At 45.5% G+C, this 17,236-nt stretch overlaps 1 protein-coding gene and 1 pseudogene across 2 annotated transcripts; both read left to right on the top strand.

Moving 5' to 3' along the window:
• Positions 1-1,040: 1,040 nt before the first annotated feature.
• Positions 1,041-16,060, top strand: LOC117192395 (pikachurin-like). 2 transcript variants are annotated; one of them, XM_033397073.1, is made up of 15 exons: positions 1,041-1,622; positions 7,440-7,860; positions 9,122-9,238; positions 10,048-10,918; positions 11,043-11,155; positions 11,222-11,568; positions 11,628-11,817; positions 11,880-12,016; positions 12,077-12,294; positions 12,354-12,429; positions 12,492-12,644; positions 12,705-14,128; positions 14,189-14,290; positions 14,352-14,455; positions 14,538-16,060. In XM_033397073.1, exons 2-15 carry the CDS (start codon positions 7,740-7,742, stop codon positions 14,690-14,692), a joined length of 4,128 nt encoding a protein of 1,375 aa, XP_033252964.1. In that variant the 5' UTR covers positions 1,041-1,622; positions 7,440-7,739; the 3' UTR covers positions 14,693-16,060. The 2 variants fall into 2 exon arrangements, with proteins under 2 accessions (XP_033252964.1, XP_033252963.1); XM_033397072.1 differs by having other exon boundaries at positions 11,040-11,155.
• Positions 16,061-16,676: 616 nt separating this feature from the next.
• LOC117192396 overlaps positions 16,677-17,236 on the top strand; it is a 48,430-nt pseudogene continuing 47,870 nt past the window's right edge.

Genomic DNA, 17,236 nt, shown 5'->3' with positions numbered 1-17,236 from the left:
CCGGAGAAGAGCCATACTGACTTAGTATCGGGTGTAACTGTAGAGTTGCGGTGTCTGCTGCAACTCACAACGTTCCCCCTCGTTTTTTTTGGTTTTGTTCGTTTTTCCTTTTTTTCAACCGCTTTCGGTCATCGGCAACCCTTTGTCATAGTTGAAGCGTATCATGCCACCCTGCCACCAGGTCACCCTGGCACCCCCAGTCACCCGCCTGTCCTGTCTCATGTTGTTTTTGTTCACGCCTGACGTTGAGTTCATTATGGGCTTATGTCCTTTATAGGTTACTCTCTGTAGGTGTTGATTGGGCTGTTAAACTGAATGGTAGCAGCAACAAGCAGCTGTTGTTTAACAGTGAACAGTGCAGGTTATATGAATACGGGGCGAGAAATAACCGGGAAGAGCTCAAAAAATAGATGCGTTTGAGAGCTGCACCCAACGGATAGTGACGGGAATGACTCACCTTGAATTAATATGCCTTTGTCCAGTTCATTCCTCCCTCTCCCTTTCCCAACTCCCTCGAAAGCTCTCTCAACAACGAAGTTGTTGTAAGCCCGGAATGTTTGGCAACGCATGCGCTTTACAATGGAACAGAGAGAGCGAGAGAGCGGCAGTGCCCGAGGGAGAAAGTTTCTGCAGAGCAGACATCGAGGGTCCATTGAGGGCTGCCAGGTGTGCATTAAATGTTAATTTCACTCGAGATTATAGTCAGAAAAGTTGAAACATCCTTGTAAAATAAGTTTACTTATTGCTAATAGGTACAAAGATTGGCACCCTTTAACGTTGCCAATATTTCTTTATCTTCTCTAAGTCGAAACTGATATTAGTTACCCTGGCAGCCCTATTAGCTTTAATATTTAGCATGGAATTGAATTGGCGCCTCTTTACATGCCCGGATAATCGTCCAACCGATAGCCCAGGAAGCTCTCTCCCGCGCTTACGCTGTAGCTCTCAGTTCTGTTAACAATATGTTGGGGTTTATTTTGTATTTCTGACAGCTTTTTGCTTTCTGTAGCACTCTCTTTAGGCCAACTGCCACAGTTGCGATTCCGTTTCGGCTCTCCGTTGGGGCTCACATCGTTTCAATTGCCTTCGATACGCTCAGAAGTCTCCAGTCAATTAGAGTGTAAAAACGTTACGCTCCAGAACATAACGGTATAATAAAACGAAACAAAACGCAGCGCCGCCGTCATCAGAGACATCCGTTCGCAGGATACAACCAAAATAATATATATATACATACATACAGCAACAGCAACCACTCTACAAACAACGCAGCACTTGACAACGAAACGTAAAAGAAAACTAAACCAAACGTGGAAATTCTACATAGTTTTATATGCGAAAACTCAAGGTTTTCGCCACCAATTGAGGATTTACAAGTGTAATGTGAAAGTCAGCCTTATACGATAGCTGAATGTGCCCCTGTGTGCGTGTGCTTGCGGGTGAGTGAAGAGTGGAAGTGTGTGTGAGTGAGAGCGTGTTTAAATGTAAATACCACGAAAATCGCTGAAAGCCGAAAAATTTAACCAGAAGCAGAGAAAGAAGCAGAACCAGAAGCAGAGGCAAAAATCAGCGAAGACGTCGGACGTTGGCCAGAAAGAGCAACAGAAACAGAAACAGAGCAAGTAAGTGCCGTTATTGTTGTATGTAGTTTACAGTTACAGGGAACGTTAAATAATGGAAATTTATGTGGCCAGGAGCAGCGAAGGGAAATTGGGGCCACTTCAAGTAGCTAATTGCTCACCCACACCCACATCCAAGAACACACACAGACTGAGTGGAGTTGAACTTTTAGTTGTTGTAATTTTGGGTCAAACTAAAGTTCCATTCCATGACGATGATGATAGTGATGACTATGATGATGTACGGGCATAATGATGCTTTTGATGTTGATAATTAATAGTTCATTCACATCTCCATCTCCGAGCAGCTGAAAAGTCTTTGGGAGTTCCCCTTTTTCAGAGTTACAAGAATTCCCTTTGGTGTTTGCTCTCTTCCCCCCTCCTACACCCACACACACACTCCCACTAGCACACACCAGTACACCCAAACACACCTACACGTAGACGTCACGTTCGACTCCCACTCTTGCTGTGTATGTGTGTGTGTCTGCTTTTGTTTTAGTCCTTAGGTCATTTGCTGGGAAATTGCTTTGGCCAACGGTGTTTTTCCCTGCTTCTACTTCTACTTCTTCAACTTCTTTTGCTTTCATTTTTGCTGGCGCTTTTCCCGCCGCTTTCCCACTTTGATGCCACTTTGTTGTTGCGTAAAGGAACGCGGTCTTTGACAGCTCTCTTGGTAAAGCGCGCACCTGCGAATTTGCCATAAATTAGGCCCCAGACTCGTATGCGAATGTGCGATTTTACCATGGCCAACAGATATTTAAGCACTCAATGCCCAGGCGGGAGAGGTAGCAGCAACCAGCAAAAAAACGCGCCAAGCCTCAAGCCTACAACAGGGGAAACTCCTGAGAGGGCCAACATTTGAATTTGTTGCCTTTGTGGGCTTCTCAAGGTCCTGTTCTGATACGAACTGAAAACTCTTATGAGAATCGCATAGAAAGAAGTAACTAATACATAATTGATGTGATAAGCGTATCTTCTAAGGAGATCATAATTTGGGGAAATACGAGTAGATGAACAGATGAAGCTTGAGTTAATCAAAAATCAAATGTATGTAGTTCATATGTTGGGCTTCCGATGAGAACTGGGGTAGTGCTAGTGGATCAGTGTTAGATTGGACTTGTTCTGGAGCAAATATGACAACATATGTATACATATAATTCAAATGAATTTGTTACTTAAATTCATATGAATTGCTTTCTTTATAAGGTTAATTAGCCTGCGTCCACTGTTTCTCGTTCTACGACTATCTTCTTGTCATTTGGTCAGTCCGAAAGTCGTGGTCTGGGGACTGGCTCTGTCTCTGTCTCTGCCTCTGTCTGTGGCATGCGTGCCCCCAATGATAAATCCTCCTCTCCACAGCTTCCCCCTCTTGTTTTTGTGTGTGTATTTTGCGGTTGCTCCCCTTCAATTGGCTGGGCTCTTCACGGATTTTGTGCTCTATTTACCTACCTTATATAAACACAATTTATTGCTGCCTTAACGGCTTCGCTTCCCTTCCCTTTACGTTTTGCTACAGTTCCATTTTGCCAGCATTTCTTTTCCTCTCTCTCTGGCTTTCTTTTTTTCGCGTTGCTTTGTTTTGTTTCATTCCAAATTAACTTTTCCGCTCTCTCTTTTCTGTTGTGTATTGTGTTGTATTTGTGTTGTGGTTCTTGTTGCTGTTTTACGAGTAGTGCTGGGGCTTTCCCATTATTGGCTTTCGGTATAAACTTTTTGCCATCAGTGACATCAGCGGGCAGGAGCAGTAGCCGCCGTTCCAGAGAGCCACTCAGGCCACTCTGGCCGGGATGTACTCGCCTTTTTGTAGTTGTTTGGCCTTGTTCGGCTTTTGAATCAATAAAGCAGCCGCACAATCGAGAGAAACTTCTAAATAATTGAAAGGAAAAGCCTTGGCCGAGCAGGTTTTCCCGTGCACAATGCCTCTTGCGAATGAAAATGGGAATGGGAATGCGAACGGGAACGGGAATGGGATTTTTCCTTGCAGCGGCCCACCACTTTTTGTATGAATTTCAGAAACTGTAGCGAATATCCCTGCAAAATAATTTAGTTACCACTTTCACTCATCCAGCTGCATAGTTCTGTATTTTCCAGCATTTCTCTGGCTATGAAAACTTTTCGTGCAGCTTCCATTTTATCATTTGTTCTGACCGGGGAGAATTTACTGGGGGTTATGTTATCCCTTGAAAATTTCCCTCTTCACTTTGTGGTCACGTTCCTAGCTCTGGTGCAGGGTGCAAAAGTTTTGAATTTACGATAGTTGGATCGCCCCCCAAAAGCTTATAGTGGAGCTCTCGATTAACGCTCGGACGGCATAAGAGTCCCCCGCTGTGGCGATAATCTGTGATAAATGACACAGTACGGATCCATTCAGTCTTCAGAAGCCAGCGATGAACACTTAATTGTGCAATCAAATCAATGCCACTTTAAGCATTCATTTTTGGCCATTAGCCGACTAATTGGGTTGATCAACTTTTTAGGGTCGACGCGTCAAATTTTCTTTATGGACCTCATGATATTGCGGGTATGGGTATGGGGATGGGTATGGTTATGGGGGTGTCTATTAAGTTCGATGGCAATGTGTTTTAATTAGTTTCCAAAGCCACTCAGCGCTCAAGTTGCCAGCTCTTGCGGCATTGCATGGCACACACATTTTCCAGGCAAATGAGCGCACGTTTTTGTGAAGCAGCAGCATTTACCTGAATAATGAGTTTTCCATACCACCCACTCACACACACATGCATGTGGCTGGCATGCCATTTGGCAAACAAACTCCTGGGTTCTCTATGACGGTACCGCACAGGCGACAGCCTTCAACATTTGCTGGCCATTCGGAGGCGTCGTACCAGAAAGAAATGCCATTAAAAACGCAATAAAAATGCAAAAACAAAAAAAACGAGGGGGAACGTTGTGAGTTGCTGCGGACACCGCAACTCTACGGTTATACCCGATACTAAGTCAGTATGGCTCTCCTCCGGCAGACGCCGCTAATATTAAACGACACGACAAAGAGTGCCACTGCAAATTGATTTGTTCCTATTGGCTATAAAAATGATCTGATCTGATCCAGATTCAGCAATCTGATAGATATGGTCATTATCTATGATTCTGCGTTTTTAGTTTTCTCGAATGTGCAATATTGTGGATGCAACAGATTTTCGTTCTTTGTGGGGGCGGAAGGGGGTGGGGCGAAATTTTGAGATACACGTTTTATAGTAAGATCTAACAGAAGTGCGGATACCAAATTTGGTTACTCTAGCCTTAATAGTCTCTGAGATTTTTGAATATCCCCAGATTTTCGTCCTTTGCGGGGGCGGAAGGGGGTGTGGCGAAATTTTGAAACAAACTCGTCTCGGTCCGATATATTAGGAGTGTGGATACCAAATTTGGTTGCTCTAGCTTTTATAGTCTCTGAGATCTAGGCGCTAATGTTTTACTCTAAGCAAAGCCGCCTATGCTACGTGTGTGATAGAGAGAGACAGGGCGAGAAAAAATGAAATTGTTTTCTTGATGCTGGCTATAATAATAATACGATCCAATTCAGATTCCGCAGTCTTAAAGATATGGTCATTCTCTACAATTCTACGTTTTTGGTTTTCTCATATCTTTAAAATTGTGGATGCCACAGATTTTCGTCCTTTGTGGGGGCGGAAGTGGGCGGTGCGAAGTTTTGAAATATTTTTGTAGCAGTGACATATCACAGAAGTCTGGATCCAAAACATCGTTGCTTTTGCTCTTATAGTCTTTGAGCACTAGGCGCTGAAGGGGACGGACAGACGGACAGCCGGACGGACGGACAGACAGACAGGGCTCAATCGACTCGGCTATTGATGCTGATCAAGAATATATATACTTTATGGGGTCGGAAACGATTCCTTCTGGACGTTACACACATCCACTTTTACCACAAATCTAATATACCCCAATACTCATTTTGAGTTTCGGGTATAAAAAGCATAAAAGGAAAAAGGAATACAACAAAGCGGAAAGTAAGAAAAAGTAGAGTAAGAATGAAATCCCCAATGAAAGAAATACGACATATGTACATATATAAAGCATAGACAGAGAGAGAGAGAGAGTGGGAGGGTGGCCACAAAAAGAAGGGCGAGCATGGGATATGGGGATACGAGTAGTATGTCAACCTCTGCTGAACAGGTCTATACGTACGTTTGTCTAAATGCCTGCGTGCGAGTAGTAGTTTGAGTGTGTTCGAGTCTGGCGGCGTAAATAGCCAAGGTGGAAAAATCGGTATAAAACGAATACGGCAACATTTGGTGGGGCTCGAAAAAAAAAAATGAATAAATCCCAAGTTGAGACAGTTACGGAATGGGTTTTTTAGCCCCAACAGGAACTTGTAAAAAATAAACGGAAAACTTTTTTTGCACGCACAACCAAAGAGTCCATTACCACGGCAACAGCCCTCATCCTGCACACACACACACACACGCAAACAGAAGCACACTCGCAGAGGCAACGAGGCAGACACACAGACACTGGCACACGCATCAACTAGAGGAAAAATATAAAAAATAGAGAGACTAAAGTTAAGCGCGGTCCAGGGCCGTCCGCACGACTTAAAAGCGCAGGGCATATGAAAATTGGCATACAAAATATAGTACATAATTGGCTGCCACAACGATTGATGGGAGAAAGTAACATCCAACGGGGTGGAACGGTTGACGATCCCCGAGTGAATTCTAAACTAGACATATACCCAGCAAACCAACAAACGTGCCTTTTGCCCAAGGCTCGCAACAAATATAAATACCGAAAAAGTCTCGCAACCGATCCGTTTGGGAGCTTTCATAAATGATACTTTCATTGCCACAAACGGATCCCAATGCTAGCGTATCACTTGTGAGCTTTTTGTTCACATATGTACGAGTATATGTATGTGCATGAGTAGAGGGGAGACACAATGATTTAAAAGCACAGCTTTTGAAGCAGAATTCTGCCGGTCTCGCTCGCATTGCCTGCTATTTAATAATAATACTATTAAGTCCCCAGTATCAAATAAACATACGTATCTCTGTGAAACAACCCAAACTCAGTTTGCAGCGAATTATCGGAGGCTTAGGTTTTTCTCTCGCTCTGTCTTTCGTCGCGCCACTCAGAGTGGCATGCCCCAGTTGAGTAGCATAGCGTATATATAAATAAAACAACAGCAAAAACATAGAAAAAGAGAAGGCAGTAGCAGATGAGCACGCAGCAGAGTGTAGAACGGTTTCATGGTGCGGCTGCAATGGTTGCCCCAGTAAGTATGCTACACACTCCTCTGAAGCAGCGAAAGATATGGAGGTAGCTAGAGGTAGAGAGAAGGAAGAACTAGGTCCGTCCTTACGTGTGTCACGGCTTAAGTGCATATCACCGCATATTCTTCTCATCTCGGGCACCTGACATTTCAATTTTCAATTGGCTGAATAGAATAAAATCCCTAAAACCCCAAAGTCTATCCATTTCTGATTTCGATTTTTCCACAAAAGATCGAGTACGACTGCGTCCATCGGCTTGTGGACTTGGATAGGTACGGGTATGGGCACATATTCTGCCAAATTGTCGACATATTGATTTCTAATTTCTTGGCCCAACAGTAAATATATTTGGTTTAAGGTAGGACGTCAGGTGGCACGCCACTAAGAGGGGACGTTGATATGACTGGTGGGTTTTGGTGAATGGGGCATTGTGTGCAGGACTGCTTGGGGTTTGATGCCACACGGAAATTAAGGGGCTTTGTCTATTTGTTGTGGCGGCGTTGCCATGGCTACGTTTACTAATTGCGCGCTTGTGTCGCCCGTTTAATTGTATGTGCGTATTTTCCAGGTCAGCAGCAGCAGAAGAGGCCGAGCAACAGTCGCATATTCAACGCCAAGACGTATGCACGCTCAATGCTCGCCGCTGGCTGATGGCCAAAGTCGGAATCGGCATCAGAATCAGAATCGAAACTGGGACTCTACCGACAGGAGAACTTTACCACTGAACTGAGGAGCGACCCATTTCATTCCACCACATCGCCACAAAAAAAGAGGAGTACATATCAGGCATTGCGAGCCATTGAGCACACCTGTGGACCATTACCAATACCACTAGCAACCGAGCCCTAGGGAGAAGAGCAAGAGAACCATGTCCACTTCAAAGCGTCAACATCATCATTATCGAACGGGGTTCGTGTGGCTCCTCCTCCTCTCAACGGCCAGCGCCACTGTCAGTGCCATTGTGGAGCCAGAGGAGGCGGCCTTTCAAGGTGCGTATGACATTTGATTCCGTTTGTCCTCTTCCCCTTTCCCTCTGTCATGCAGGTGTATAATAGCGGAAATTCTGGTATTTCGTATTGGAATTTCAATTGAAGTGGAGGGCACTGCGCCCTGATATATCAATAAGCGTCACCCTATTGTGTGACCATAACCGATGCCTTTGACATTAATGAGCAACTTAATTATGCGTGCGGTTGAGGCAGACATACATACATGCACACTCGCAGAAGAATAGAAAGGGAGAGATCTGTATGTGATGTGCTAGTTATGCAATGGGAATTCTGTTTGACGATTTTTCACTCACGTTTGGGGAACGACATCAACAGTTGATGGGCCGAAGGTGGAGCTGATGGGATGATGTGTATGCTGATTCTGATGCTGACACTTCGATTTCAATTGTCCCATGTCCCATGCCCCATGCCTCATGCCACTGGCTTTCCTGATGGAACTTTAACAGAGTAGCTGACGTGTTCGTGTCTTCCGTCTCCATCTTTAGCTGCTTCTCTTTCTCCACTACTTTGGAACGGGTTGTGGGTGTGTGTGTGTTTGTGCCAGTTCGTTCCATTTAATACAATGTATGACGTAAGTGGCGGGCCCCTCGAGCGTATGCGTAATGCCAGTAATGTTATACTTTTCTTTCCGCCTCAGAGAGATGTGGCGGCACATTTTTCGGTGTCAAGTGAAATGCATTTACACAAAATTTGCATTCGAATGACAATCGAACATAGAGCCCAAACCTTTCTTCGGCTCAAATATCTATGGAAAACGATGGAAAACACCATCCTAGTTATTTAAGTAGTCATTAAGACCTTGTGTGTGTGTGTGGTGGTCGGGCAGTGCTCAACAGTTGGAGTGCTGGCGGAAGGTAGGACACAGGCCCCGGACTGTGCTCGAAATGTTAGCAGTGCCAGGCAGTAAATTACCAAAAGCGTATGTCTCTACAAGAAACCAGAAGCAGGATACCCAGACCAGACCAGACCAGCCCCAAAGTCCTTAAAGCTTATTAGAATTTATTGCGGACACGTCGGTCACACCCAGAGAAGACCCACCCATCCACCCATCTATCCGGACAGCCCCAGACCTGGACCTGGACACGCAGGACACTCAACTCGAACTAAAATGGAGTGAAATTATGAACTGGACTCGGCTCGACTAGAAACACGCCCCTCCCTATCATACATCTATGTGGATTACGCCTCACCTCACCCAAAATGCTAATGGCTCCTCTTCCCCTTCTTCCTCCCTTCACAGGTCACTGCGGCCACACCAGTCCCTGCGATCAGCTCTGCTATGAGATCCACGACGGGATGTACGAGTGCGACTGCATCGAGGGCTACGAGCTGAACAAGAACGGTTACAGCTGTCAAGGTGCGTTGAGGGACCTCATCCCCCGAAATCCCGAAACCCCAAAGCACCAAATTGATTTGGAATTTCAGTTATTGTCCGGGAATCGGCCTGTAATAGATGGCAAATGGCATCGAATCGGGATGGGTGTCGAGCTAGGCCTTTGCAACCTTTGTTATTATTTACATTTATTCATTTACGTCGGTGAATTATTATTTTGGAATTGCTCATCCGGCCATTCCTATATTGATATTGTTGCTTGCTGCATATCCTGTAGCTCGTCTCTCTCCTGATGTGTATTTTCCATTCAATATTTGGGTGTTTTGCTACAACACACCAGCTGCAGGACATCAAATAAATATATAAACCATGAGCTGTGAAATACTAGTAAAATACTAGGTTTAATTTTAGAAGAGGAAACCTATACACGACTTTATATCTGCATTTGACAGTTGGGGAATTTTTGAGTTTTGTAATACAATTCAATTTGTTTCGCAATTGCGTGTCTGAAGAGGAGTATCCGGCAGCAAAGTTATGGAACGCTCTCCTCCCATTTCATACAAAAACTTCCTATAGCCAGAATAGTTTTAAAATTAATAATAAATTCAACTTTTTTTTAAAGGCATACAGCTCTTTTATAGTATTTCTTTTGTTCTATGATTTTCAACAGCTTTTATAATAATAGATTCAATTGAAAATACTTTGAAAGGTATTCAGCTAGGCGACTCTTTCATAGTTCTATATTTTTCTGCTCCTGTTAAAAACTAATTTAAATTGCGAGTTATATGACCTTAAACCTTTTCCATTTTCGCTGTTTTTTCTCCGCTTTGCAGTTATTAATTCGACAGGAAATGGATCCGATGGTCACGGCAAGTCCGACGAGGATGTCCTCTATCAGAAGGGAGCCTCGTTCAGTGCAAAGCTGTCCAACGATGACAGCAAACTGATGTCCCAGGGGGCGTATGCCGGTGCAGCTGGCCCCGGTGCCACAGGGACCAGGGGCAATGGGAACGGAGAAGATGAGTCCGACTCCGATGGCGATAGCTACGACTACAGCGAGGGCGATGACTCCAGGTCGAGGTTGCAGGAGCAGGAGCAGGAGCAGCAGCAGCAACAAAAAGTCAATTCAAACGATTATTACATATCAGCGGAGAGCATCAATTTCAATTCGGAGGGCGATGGCCCGGAGCCGGATGTGGCCGATTTTAGAGCGGCCAGCACGGCAAGCACATCCACAATCAGTACCACCGCAGCGCCTAAAACCACCACCGCAAGCACCACCACAACAGGAGCCCCAGTCCCCCCCATGACAGCGAGGGGCAGCAGCCAGAATCAACTGGATGTGGATTATGGGGAGAGCAATGGTGCGAATGGTGGGGATGACTACTATAACTACAAGTCCGACATGATGTCAATCTACGACGATGTCAACAATAATCAATTAAACTTAAGACGCAACAGCAACACCAATAGCAACAGCAAATCGCAAACATATCAGCCGACAAGCAATACGAACAAGAACTATAACAAGAACAATAATAACAATAACTCGAACAAGAACCGCAGGACCAACAGCAACAGCAAGGTTCAAATGCATATCACAAGGGTATACATCAATCGGAACAACATATCAGGAACGGATGTAGAAATGGGAGGAGTTACAGGAGCAGATCCAGCGCCAGCGATTGCCACCAGCACCAGCAGGTGGGTACAGGAAAGGGAATCCTCATTAAACTAATTAGAACGAGGGGGAACGTTGTGAGTTGCTGCGGCGACCACATTTCATATTTGAATGACTCATTCCATTCCATGCCATCTCCAACAGCAGTTCCAGCTGCAATCTAGATTGTGGATCCGATGGCATCTGTGCATTGGAGGCAACCGCAGCCAGCTCCCGCTGCCTGTGTCCCTTTGGCAAGACGGGCATTGGCTGCCAGGAAGGTGAGAGATACATGTTGTATGGGCGATGTGATATGAAGCTAATATCGGCTGTTTTTCGCCCCTTAGATATACGGGCACATGTGCCGCGCTTTGCCAAGCGCTCCTGGCTGGCATTTGCCGCACTTCACGGGGCTTACAAGCACGTCCAGCTGCGCCTGGAGTTCCGTCCAGAGTCCTTTGACGGCATCATATTGCTGAGCGGAGAACGCGATGATCTTACTGGGGATTTCATGGCCCTGCTGCTTAATAAGGGATTCGTGGAGTTCTGGTTCGACTGCGGCTCTGGCGTGGGCAGCGTCCGATCCCGGGAGACCATCATGTTGAACGAATGGAACTCGGTGATCATCTATCGCCATCGCTGGGATGCCTGGCTGGTGCTCAATCATGGTACCAAGGTCCAGGGCAGATCCAATGTGAGTGGGGCAAGCCACCTCCCTGAAGTTCCTTTCTTATTGAGTTAATTATTTGCCAGGGCCTATTCTCGCGCATCACCTTCCGTGAGCCTGTCTTCCTGGGTGGCATTGGGAATATCACGGGCCTGGCCAAGCGCCTGCCACTGGCCGACGGATTCTCCGGCTGCATTCGACGCTTTGTGGCCAACGAGCATGACTACAAGTTCACCGAGAATCCGCTGGGCGACGTCACCAATGGCTTCGATATACGTGAGTGTTCTACAGTCATTTTGGGGTTGTTTTGTTAAACTCATTGTCTGTAAACAACACAGAGGACTGCTCGACGGACAAGTGTGTGCGCTATCCCTGCCAGCATGGTGGCAAGTGCCTGCCCTCGGATCAGGGAGCCGTCTGTCTGTGTCCCATTGGATACGTCGGAGACCTTTGCGAGATTCGCATGGATCTGCAGGTGAGCTTCATCGATTAATGGCTTTCTTTGTGGGTGTTCTAATGCAAACTATTATAATAGGTTCCCGCCTTCAATGGGTCGTCATTCCTTCGCTATGCGCCGCTGGGTGACAGCGCGCTGATCTGGCTGGAGCTGAAGGTGATCCTGAAGCCCGAACAGGCGGATAGCCTCATCCTGTATTCGGGTCCAAAGCAGCGAGGCGACTTCATTGCCCTGTATCTGAACGATGGCTTTGTGGAGTTTGCCTTCGACCTAGGAAGTGGACCTGCCGTAGTCCGGTAAGAGAGATTATGCCTAGTCTCCATCAGTTACTCATTCTTTGGTGTTCTCCTTGCAGGAGTGAGTACTCTCTCAGCATGGGCCAGTGGCATACGATCAAGATCTCTCGAACTGCTCGTTTGGTTGTGCTCAAGGTAAAGGCTAGGAAAATCCCCATCAAATTATGGCTTCTATACCCTGGCTCGTTTTTCCACAGTTCGATCAGCACCAGGAGGTCATGACCATCTCCTCCAATGGATTCTGGCACTTGTCCCTGGAGCAGAATCTCTTTGTGGGCGGTGTTAACCACGTCGACCGGCTGCCGCTGGACCTCAAGTACAAGCCTTTCTTTGTGGGATGCATTCAGAGGGTAAGTGAGCTTGGATATCCAGCAGCCATACTCTAATGTACCCTTTTCTTTGCGACACAGATTGATATCAATGGCCACTCGCTGGGCATTGTGTCCGAGGCACTGGGGGGCAGCAACATTGGCAACTGCCCCCACGCCTGTGTGGCCCGACCGTGCGGACCCCTGGCGGAGTGCGTGCCGCAGATGGAGAGCTACGAGTGCCGCTGCAGCATCTACAACGAGCGCTGTAATAAGGCCGCCGAAGTGCCGCCAGAACTGCTACCGGCTCTCCACAAGTCCAAGGTCCTCGAGACCAAGCACAATAAGGGTGGAGACGTAGACGGAGACACAGAGGAGGCCGTGGCCAAGAAGGTCTCATTCCTGGCGCACAAGAAGCACTCGAAGAAGCGCAAGAATTTGCATAAGCCACCTGGCACCACCCCTATCACTACCACCACAAGCACAAGCACAACCACAGCCAAGCCCCACGCCACAGCCCCACGGGTGACGGATGATAAAGCCACAGCCCCAGCAGGGGCCCTAAGCAATGAGAAAATCGAAGATGATATCATATTCCGCTTTGTGCAGCAGCAGCAGGAGCAGCCACAGCAGCTGACGCTAGAGAAGAGAAAGCCGCAAACTCCTTCTCCTTCCGCAAATCCTCCCCCAACTGCAGCTCTAACCATGGCCAAGCACTCGAGCAAGCATCAAGTGAGCAAGCACGAGCACCACCAGAAGCCAAACGCAGCCTTTGCTCACAAATCGAGCCGCCTGCCCACCCACTATGAAAGTTTCCAGACGAACCCGGACAGCGACATCCTCACATTCGAAGACAACAATGACTGGGTGGCCAGTCTGCAAAAGCAGGAGTTCCCCAATGCCATGGCAACCAGCAGCCAGGGCAGCCAGGATAGTCCGAGCCCGTCGGGCGAGGACGACAGCAATGCCTTTGTCTTTTATGAGTCCCTGTTCGACGCCTCGGACGGGACCGAAGAATATCAGCGGAAGCAGCTGAACGAGGACATGAAGCGCATCATGTCCAACTCGAACACGCACAGCAACCACAAAAAGGCGGAGCCCGAAGTACAGGCTGCACCCAGCGGGGCTTCCTCCAGCGAGACAGCGCAGTACAATGAGGATTACAACGATGACGATGAACTGCTATCGCCTGTGCTACATTCAGAGCTGGAAGTTCATCTGGATACCTATGCTTCCACCACACCACAGACCCACACGGACTGGAGCCTTCTGAAGAAGTTCGACCTGTCAGCGGAGCACCAGTCGCAGGTGCAAGGAGTGCGCAAGAACTTTGGGGCCTGCTTCGCCGGCGCCGACAGCTATTTCCACTACAACGATGCGGACACTATGAGCCAGATTATCAGCTACAACATTGATCTTAATCTGCGCATCAAGACGCATTCAGAGAACGGCGTCATACTCTGGACGGGACGCCAGGGAACGACGGATGAGCACGACGACTATTTGTCGCTGGGCATTGAAAAGGGGTTAGTACCGATCCTCCGAGGATCCACCGAATACCACTTTATCATTCAAATTTTCACCAGATACTTGCACTTCCGCTATGATTTGGGCTCTGGTGAGGTGGACATTCTCTTCAATGGCACCAAGGTCAGCGATGGCCTGTGGCATCGTGTGCGAGCCATAAGGTACGGACAACATGATTGATCTGTAAGTAAATAGATTACCGATGATTATCCCCTTTTGCAGGAACTCACAGGAGGGCTATCTTGAGGTCGATGGCCGCAAAACGTCCACGCAGCGAGCACCTGGGAAACTGCGTCAACTAAACACGGATACGGGTCTATATGTTGGTATGTATTGGGATATGGATGGAAGTAATATCCACTCTTTGAGACTATTTGAATCAATACTAAATTTATTTTTGTACTTTAGGTGGAATGCCGGATGTGGCATACTTCTCGCATCGGGTCTACTACAGCGGCATCGTGGGCTGCATATCGGAGATCGTGTTGGCTGGCGAGATGAAGCTGAACTTTGACCCGAGCACCCTGGGAACGGAGCACAACGTGGAGACAGGCCTACTATGAAACACTGCACTAACGCCTCAAGACTTTTTATATCGAATAGTTTAAATGTTATGTTAATTACACAAATGTCCTTTGTCGATTTGTGTTTGTACAAAAATACGATTTTAAAAACAAAACAGAAGTTTAGAGAGAGGTTGAGGGTAGAGCATTTTTTTACACCAAGAGAAGAGGAGAGGATATGAGAAGATAGGAGATGAGACGAGATGAGGAGTATCGAAACTAAATCTAGAGTGGAAAACATACTACATACATATTATATACAAACGTATTGAGTATATACAATAGCATACATACATATAGATATATATTTAATGAGCAAAGGAAATACAAAAAAAAAAAACAAGCAAAGGGCATGCATGCTTCGTATAGAGCCTGTGACTGTCAATACTTCAGAATGGAATAGTTTATATATACCTTTAGCAAAGAGGATTTATATCGAAAGGAGAGTAAAATCATATAGAATATGATATATCAACCGTGTGCGGAGAATCGTAGTTTAACAAAACGGTATGTACGATCATGCCGGAGGTCCATTTAAGGAACAATTAACAATTACGATTACCGAATATCGATAGCGATACTTTAGTGTGTTGAACCGTTACGCTTTACATGCAGAGCTGCCGTCTTTTTTGTACAACACACACACAAACCCCACACCACACCACACTGCTGTAGACACTAAAATTACACACACACGCGTGCAAATGCATATTGGCAACACTTTCGTTTTTCGCATTGCTGTAGCTAAAACCAAAACTATGAACTGTATTACATAGTACATTCTGTACTATTTGGCGCTTCTTGGAAGATCCTGTCAAAACACGAAACGAACGAATCAAAGAACGGAGTAGTAGAGGAACATATTAAATGGTAAGTTAATAAATGTGTAGCGTGTATTAGATGTAAGTCGGCACATAAGCAACACACACACACACAGAGGGAGAGACAACGACACGAACACAGACAAACACGCCTGCCTAAGTAACTTTTATATAAAACCAATCGTAAGATACTAATAAAAAGACACCAAAGAATCTTAAGCCATACGTAAGAACACTAACACACACACACACAAGCTGAACAAGAATTGAAACACTCTACATATGTGACCGATTTTTAACAATTTATACTACCATACAAGATACAATATACATACATACATAACAACAGAACAAAGAACTAAAAAAACAAAAAAAAAAAAACAAAAACAAAACTAGCTAAAGAAAAAAAAACCAAAAGAGTAAAAAAACAGCAATTTAACAATCCAATAGCGAAATTTTTAACAAAAAATGCGAAACAGAACTAATCCAATCCAAATAGCCTGTGGAAACATTTATAACAGTTCAAAGAATGAGAGACGAAACAAAGTAACGTAAAACAAAAGCATAGAGCAGAAAGAAGAGAAATCGTTTTCATTCTCATCTTATGAGTATGATTTTATAGCTTAAAAGGATAATATCCACGTATGTAGTTATATACACATCAAAATAAATTTGCGTAACTATATATATGACTATGAGAACTATAGAAAACAAATGCGTAACATGAATAAAGAAATCACAACCACCAATCAATGTAAAACAAAATTAAACGACATTCAATGTAGCTTATTTGTATGATGGAATGGAGATCGAAGCATCGAGACATTTAATTTCGTACATTGGTTTGCAGAAAATAAAAATAAAAAGCGACTCTACCCGGCATTTAAATTCTGGGCTTTGATATTTGAATTTCGCTTTTGAGCGCGCAATTGTCGGAACTGATTTCGTTTGGAACCATGAACCATGGAACATTTAGTTATCGATAGCGATTATCCGCCTGCCTGGAAAATATATCAAAACAAATATTTTACGATTCCCAAGAGTTTTTAAGGTATATTCGCTTTCTAATAAGTACTTCCTTACATTATTTATTCCACTGGACTGCAATTATATCCTCGTCACTCATTCACTTTTAAACTTAGGCGCGCAGCTCTACTATCCAGTCGATACTATCGACTATCGACGACACACCACAGAAAAAAAATTAAGCCAAGCAGAAAACACAACAACACGACCAAGAACAGCAACAACACAGCGGAGTTATTTTCGGCCCGAAATCAGAGATTGCGGAAGCCACGGCCCGGACAAGACACGGAAGTTACTCTTAACAGTCGACCCCTCTCGCAAGATCAGACCCTGAGGAGTCATGGCCGCGGTGCTGCCCGAGAACGCAGCCGATCCAATCGCCGTTGCCAATGAAATCAATAACATCAACGGGAACCCGAATGGAAATGGGAACGCCAACGCGCGTAATCGCGGCCTGGGGCGGCGCTGGACAGGTACTTTTTACACATGCATACGAAGTGCTTTAAAAAAAAATCGCTTATCTGTGAACTTTCGCTGTTTAAATTCCAGAACAATGTGATGAACATGCGTGATAGGCTATTCCATGCGTTCTACTTTCGGGCGGCGGCCGCCTATGCGGAGTTGGTGCCAAGGTAAGAGTCATTGCCCCTTATCTGGTTATCGGAGTAGGTGCACCTATGCTGATTCCCATGTTATT

Source organism: Drosophila miranda, assembly GCF_003369915.1.
Source record: "Drosophila miranda strain MSH22 chromosome Y unlocalized genomic scaffold, D.miranda_PacBio2.1 Contig_Y2_pilon, whole genome shotgun sequence".
Classification (NCBI taxonomy): Eukaryota; Metazoa; Arthropoda; class Insecta; order Diptera; family Drosophilidae; genus Drosophila; species Drosophila miranda.
The sequence above is the reverse complement of the archived record's forward strand: the minus strand, read 5'-3'. Positions and strand labels throughout refer to the sequence as shown.

What these genes read in the sequence shown, in the direction of transcription:
- LOC117192395 (XM_033397072.1), top strand. Translation starts at nt 7,740, where the DNA reads ATGTCCACTTCAAAGCGTCAACATCATCATTATCGAACGGGGTTCGTG. An exon ending in GGGCATTGGCTGCCAGGAAG is followed by an intron (nt 11,156 to 11,221) that starts GTGAGAGATACA and finishes TTCGCCCCTTAG; the next exon opens with ATATACGGGCACATGTGCCG. An exon ending in CACCAATGGCTTCGATATAC is followed by an intron (nt 11,818 to 11,879) that starts GTGAGTGTTCTA and finishes TAAACAACACAG; the next exon opens with AGGACTGCTCGACGGACAAG.